Source organism: Dipteris shenzhenensis, chromosome 29 (genome assembly GCF_047967505.1).
Source record: "Dipteris shenzhenensis isolate YYH24624 ecotype China chromosome 29, Dip_SZ_1.0, whole genome shotgun sequence".
NCBI lineage: Eukaryota > Viridiplantae > Streptophyta > Polypodiopsida > Gleicheniales > Dipteridaceae > Dipteris > Dipteris shenzhenensis.
The window spans coordinates 47,360,561-47,366,560 of NC_141624.1; the positions used below are offsets into that span (position 1 = coordinate 47,360,561).

A 6,000-nucleotide genomic window follows, 5' to 3' on the forward strand; every position below is an offset into this window, starting at 1 on the left:
TCCTTTTCAGTACAGTTTAGATGCCCTTCCGGTACTCCCACCCACCATCCCGGTTGGGCCACACACCAACCAGGTTATTCGAGAGGATCTCCTGCAGCTACATACCTTTAGGACCTGGTTGGAGCCGAGGGAGCTTCTAGTGAAGCTGAGTTTCTACAGAGATTACTGTCTTCGTATTTTGGAGGAGGGATTCATCACACCACCGGGGTACACTGAGCTTCATATGCCTCTGTTATGCTCTAGCCGAGATAGCATGATCTCGGATAGATCGGTGGGCATTTTCTCTTAGATGACCAACTTTTGTAATAGTTAATGTGCGTAATTAAAATGGTCAAGAGAAGTAACTGCCAAGGTCCTAGGTGAGGGCGGAATGGCATTGACTAGATAGTTCTGAGTGCTAAGGCCTAGGTGCACCTAAATGTGCAATAATGCCAAGGGGCAAGTGGATTTTAATGTGCCCCAAGAGAGGGGTGAAATGGTGCACCAAGTGGAGAGGCCAAAATGCTGACATTTGGCAAGGAGAACTATCTAGGGAATTGAGGGTCTCAGGGATAAGGATGATGGAAAATAACGAAGAAAAATGTACGTAATATGACGCATCAACATCCCTGAGAATTGGCTGGGAGGAATAATTGAAAAGCCATCGCCCGTGACTAGTTAGAACGAAATCCAAGAGAGAATCAGGCGTAATTAGTACTAGGAACGATGAAGGGTGTTGACAATTTGGTATCAGAGCTTATGGCCTAAGGCTCATGTGTTAAAACCCGGGGAAAGTGAAAAGGATGACCTGGCATCCAGAAAAGGCCAAACTTATGCAAGATCAGAGAAACGATGGTATGGTATGCTCTAATGACCGAGATCAGAGAAACTCAGAAGGTGGACGAGTTTGTCCAGAGCTTATGGCCTAAGGCTCATGTGTTAAAACCCGGGGAAAGTGAAAAGGATGACCTGGCATCCAGAAAAGGCCAAACTTATGCAAGATATGCCATAAGGGATGGTATGCTAGTTAGAAATGGCAAGGTTGTAGTACCTGGTTAGAATGATCTCAGGCAGAGAGTCATTCGACAGTGCCATGATAGCCCGTGTGCGGGACATCCAGGAGTCGAGAAGACATGATCTCGTAAAGCGAGATTTCTTTTGGCCAAAGATGAAAAAGCATATTCATGAATATGTGACACGGTGTTTCTCGTGTCAGGTAAGTAAGGCTGAGCGGGTGAAGCCACCCGGACTTTTACAGCCCTTGGCAAAGTGGGAGAGCATTTCCATGGACTTTATTGTAGGGCTACCTGCAACACAAGGAGGATATAATTCTATCCTTGTGGTGGTTGATCGTCTAACCAAGATGGCTCACTTCATTCCGACTAGAGAGTCTGTTAGTGCCCCGCAAGTGACGGATTTGTTCATTAGACATATATTTCGTCTGCATGGATTGCCTAGATCCATAGTGTCAGACAGAGATGTTAGATTTATCGGTCATTTTTGGACAGCGGTATTTGAGACACTAAGGACTGAGTTGGGAATGAGTAGTGGGGATCATCCTGAGACGGATGGTCAGACGGAGAGAGTCAACTAGACTTTAGAGGATATGCTGAGGGCATATGTGTCATTGAGGCAACATACATGGGACAAGTGGTTGCCATTGTTGGAGTTTGCCTACAATGATAGGAAACATTCATCTACCGGGTTCAGTCCGTTTGAGCTGAACTATGGTTATAGACCAGCCAATCCAACTATAGTTGGAGTACCTCAGAAAGTGCCTAGTGCCGCGAACTTTGTAGTTCAGATGCGGGAGATGCTAGCACTTGTGAGAGCTAATATCCGCCAGGCTATGGATAGAGCCAAGGTGTATGCGGATGAAAATCGGTCTATAAGAGTATTTGAAGAAGGAGAAAAAGTTTTTCTCAGAATTCCTTCGCACTCGAAGTCGTTGACTTCAGGAGAGTGTGCTAAGTTATCACCTCGATACTGTGGGCCGTGGTTAATTCTAAAGAGAATAGGCAGTGTAGCCTATAAATTAGAATTGCCACAGGGGTGTAAGGTGGACCCGGTTTTTCATGTTTCGCGCTTAAAGAAATTTTTGCATATAGGTGACTCACTAATCGAAGGTGTGGTTTTGTTTCAGGAGATAGAGGATATTGCAAGGCGCAAACCAACAAGAATCCTGGACCGAGGAACAATGCAAATACGAAATCGAAAGATACCCACGGTGTTGGTTGCATGGCATGGCCAGCCTCTATCGGAAGCTACCTGGGAATCCGTATACCAGTTACAGAGAGTGTTCCCAGATTTCATCATCGAGGACGCTGATGCTTGAAGAGGGAAGGAATGTTATGCTCTAGCCGAGATAGCATGACCTCGGATAGATCGGTGGGCATTTTCTCTTAGATGACCAACTTTTGTAATAGTTAATGTGCGTAATTAAAATGGTCAAGAGAAGTAACTGCCAAGGTCCTAGGTGAGGGCGGAATGGCATTGACTAGATAGTTCTGAGTGCTAAGGCCTAGGTGCACCTAAATGTGCAATAATGCCAAGGGGCAAGTGGATTTTAATGTGCCCCAAGAGAGGGGTAAAATGGTGCACCAAGTGGAGAGGCCAAAATGCTGACATTTGGCAAGGAGAACTATCTAGGGAATTGAGGGTCTCAGGGATAAGGATGATGGAAAATAACGAAGAAAAATGTACGTAATATGACGCATCAACATCCCTGAGAATTGGCTGGGAGGAATAATTGAAAAGCCATCGCCCGTGACTAGTTAGAACGAAATCCAAGAGAGAATCAGGCGTAATTAGTACTAGGAACGACGAAGGGTGTTGACAGCCTCACTCACTACGGATCTCCATCGGACAATTTAAGGTATCATCGCACCGCCTCCGCATAGAGAGCGATAGAGTAGAGGGGATTCCTAGGGAGCATTGCTTATGCATATTGTGCGACTGTCAGGAGGTTGAGTCGGAGGAGCATTTTATTTTCAGGTGCCCGGTGTACTACGAGATCCGAGGTCGCTACCACTGCCTCTTCAGAGACGGCTCCGGGCTCCTTTCGAGATTCCTTGCCTACCCAGATCAGAGATGCCTCGCGGCCTTCATTCACGAGGGGGTCCGACACAGAGAGCACTTAGGCGACGGGGCTTGGCCACGTCATCAGACACCTCTTAGAGTAGGATCACAGAGTTCTTCCCATCGAGTGATATTGATCGTCTAGTCTCTAGCCGCAGACGTGATAGAGACCCCGACCCGACGATCGTAGCACGACACACGAGACATCAAGGGGACACAAATCACTCTGGGGGACCTCCCGTCATTGTTTAGACCCGGGATACGTCCCACGGGAGTCATGGTGGCTCTGGTCTTGCGTCGAGCCTCGTCCAGTAGACCGAGACGCACGGCACCCCTTGATGGGCGCTATCGTCCCATCACCGGCTATGCACCAGCCAGGGCGACATGACATACGGAGGATTCCGCTCCGCTCCGCTCCAGTCCTTTTCTTTTCATTGTTACATCCAGATGTATTTGATTATGTATGATCAGACTTAGGATTCAGCACGGGTGATGATGCTCGTTTCAGTAGCTCCACCCTTACTGTGTTTTGTATCAGGTTTTCTTTCAGTCTCATAGACCCATCGGTCTTCCAAAGACTCTAATAAAATTTCTTTCTTTCTTTCTTTCTCCCTCCAACAGCTTTCATGGTTCGAGTGCCCCTAGTTAGGTCTTGGAGAGGCTTCTCTGCCTTTGTATCTTTTGGGGCTCTTTGTGGAGGTTTTGGGATTGAGATTACTCTCTAACCTCTGCTGTAATTTGTACTTCCGTACTGTGTCAATTTTGAAAAAGAATGTGGAGGGAGGAGGGGCTCGCAGGTGGAGCTTCTAGGAGAGCAGGTTCCCAGTAATGGCTTTATGTGTATGAAGCAGCCAACTTTAAAGGAGCATTCAAATCAGAGTAGTGGGTGGGTACGGTGCAGGAATAGTACTATGGAGCCATAGAAAATGGCATGTGGGAATAGTACTATGCAGGAATAGTACTATGGAGCCATAAAAAATGGCATGTGGGAATGGGTAAAGCTGCCTTCGAAGTAGTGTTTTGGGTGCATACAGATTTACAAGGTCAAGGTTGAATGGTAGAAATCCTGACTTGTTGCAAAAGGTGATGGACTGCAGGAAGGCATAGACAACGAGGAGACTCTTGCACCAATCATCAGATTAAATTCTGTAAGATATGAGTTAATGATGGCAGTGTTCTGGAGAGAATACACACAAACACAAGTAGAAACATATAGACAATGAATGAATATCCGGACTAAATTCATTCTTACAGTGGTGGTTCTGGACTAGCTGTTAGCGCTGTTTTGTTGATTGACTGATTGAGAAAAAGGAAAGAAAGATGTATTAACATCTGCAGAAGGTCTCGCGGGCCTATGAGACCAAGGTAATAAACCAAAAGTAACTCATACAAGCCGCTATGGGCTGCAGCAAAGGGTTCACTAAGGCCCTTGCTGAAAGCTACAGTGCTAAACTGGTGAGCAAAATATTAAGTAGGAAATAACAAAATAGTATCAGGTGCTAAGAGCTAATGCTCCGAGAACATGCACAGGCTCCACATACCCACGTGCCATGGTGGCTCTCTGATGGGATGTGAGGAGCTCTCGTATTTGTGTCTATCGAATTGTCTCTCGAGGTGGCGGAGGGCGTGGTCTCCTTGATCTCTGTATCCGATGGTCCACGTCAAGGGTGACGCCTCGTCTCTGGCAGTCTCTTCTGAGGAGGGGGCTGAAATTGAATGGACCGTGATCGTGCGTGCTCTGGTCACTCTCCGTGCCACATGTGCAGTGTGCCCCTCTCGTTTGGCAGCATCGTGACGATGACTCTCACTGCTAATCTGAGAGAGAGAGAGAGAGAGAGAGAGAGAGTCTGCCAATCTGTTTTCAACATAAAGGTGAAGGGGATGTAGTATTTTCTAATTGATTTTTGATATCATGCAGCAACAATCAAGACCATCACCAGCTTCTCCACCTGTTCAGGCACCGAGTGAGTCGTGTTCTTTTTTATGCAATGTATTTACTTCTGCTGCATATTTGTGGGAGGACTGGATGTGTTTGCATGCATGCCTTTTAGTAGCAGAGTACACAAAACACATTTGCTAGCAGTGCATTATTCTTATTCTTGGTTTTCAATGCAGTTCTTGCATCTGCACCATTGGGAGGCGCCCTTGCTGGACAGGTGAACGGCTTGCTGAATATTATATGATTTGGTGTTCCATTTTCTTTATCAAGTGTTCGTTAACAAAGAAATGTGTGGAGAAACCCATGATGAGCAATGCTGAGCCTATGATTGATATGGGCTCTACATTTCAGGGTTCTGTAGACATGGAAGCTAAGATAAGGCGGCTTATGGAGCTTGGATTTGATAGAGAGTCTGTTGTGCAAGCCCTGTCTCTCTTCAGTGGCAACGAAGAGCAGGCGGCAGGCTATTTATTTGGAGGATAAGTGGACGATCTATTTGTTACGAGCGTAATTATCAATTTATTTTATCATGCTACATTTGTGTGTTTCTCCTAGGACAACTTAATGAGAAGTGGCATTTAAATGGTTCTCCTATCATGACTAAATGAGAAGAGACATTTAAACAGTTCTCCTATTATGACCAAATGAGAAGCGGCATTGAAATAGTTCCTTCATAAGAGTCTTAAATACACATATGGAGTAGTGAACCAATAGTATGCGTCCAACTTAGCTACAAGCGTGTTCAATGAAGAGGACTTCAATCTCTAACCACCTAGTTCAAACCTAGTAATCGGTGCATTGAGCTTTCAATGTAAAAAAAGATGAAAAAATAAAGAATTAAATCCAAAAAAAAAAAAAAGGTTCTTCCTTTTGTCATACAAGATGAAAATCTAAGAATTCTTTTGGTAGCTTATGTGAAAACCATTCACTAGAAGCTAACAATCAAAACCCATTAGTCCCTACTTTGTGTTCTAAAGGATGTTGATATTGTAGTCAATAAGCTA

The 6,000-nt window shown here is 45.2% G+C and overlaps 1 protein-coding gene across 3 annotated transcripts in view; it reads left to right on the top strand.

Moving 5' to 3' along the window:
• DDI1 (ubiquitin family protein) overlaps positions 1 to 5,647 on the top strand; it is an 81,373-nt gene extending 75,726 nt beyond the window's left edge. For 2 of the 3 annotated variants that reach the window (XM_087400322.1, XM_087400323.1), the window contains exons 14-16: positions 4,976 to 5,021; positions 5,173 to 5,213; positions 5,348 to 5,647. In XM_087400322.1, coding sequence (XP_087256448.1) covers positions 4,976 to 5,021; positions 5,173 to 5,213; positions 5,348 to 5,479 — 219 coding nt within the window. In that variant the 3' untranslated portion in view covers positions 5,480 to 5,647. The remainder of the gene's footprint in view (positions 1 to 4,975; positions 5,022 to 5,172; positions 5,214 to 5,347) is intronic. The other variant, XR_015543855.1, reaches the window with a different exon arrangement.
• The last annotated feature ends 353 nt before the right edge of the window (positions 5,648 to 6,000 follow it).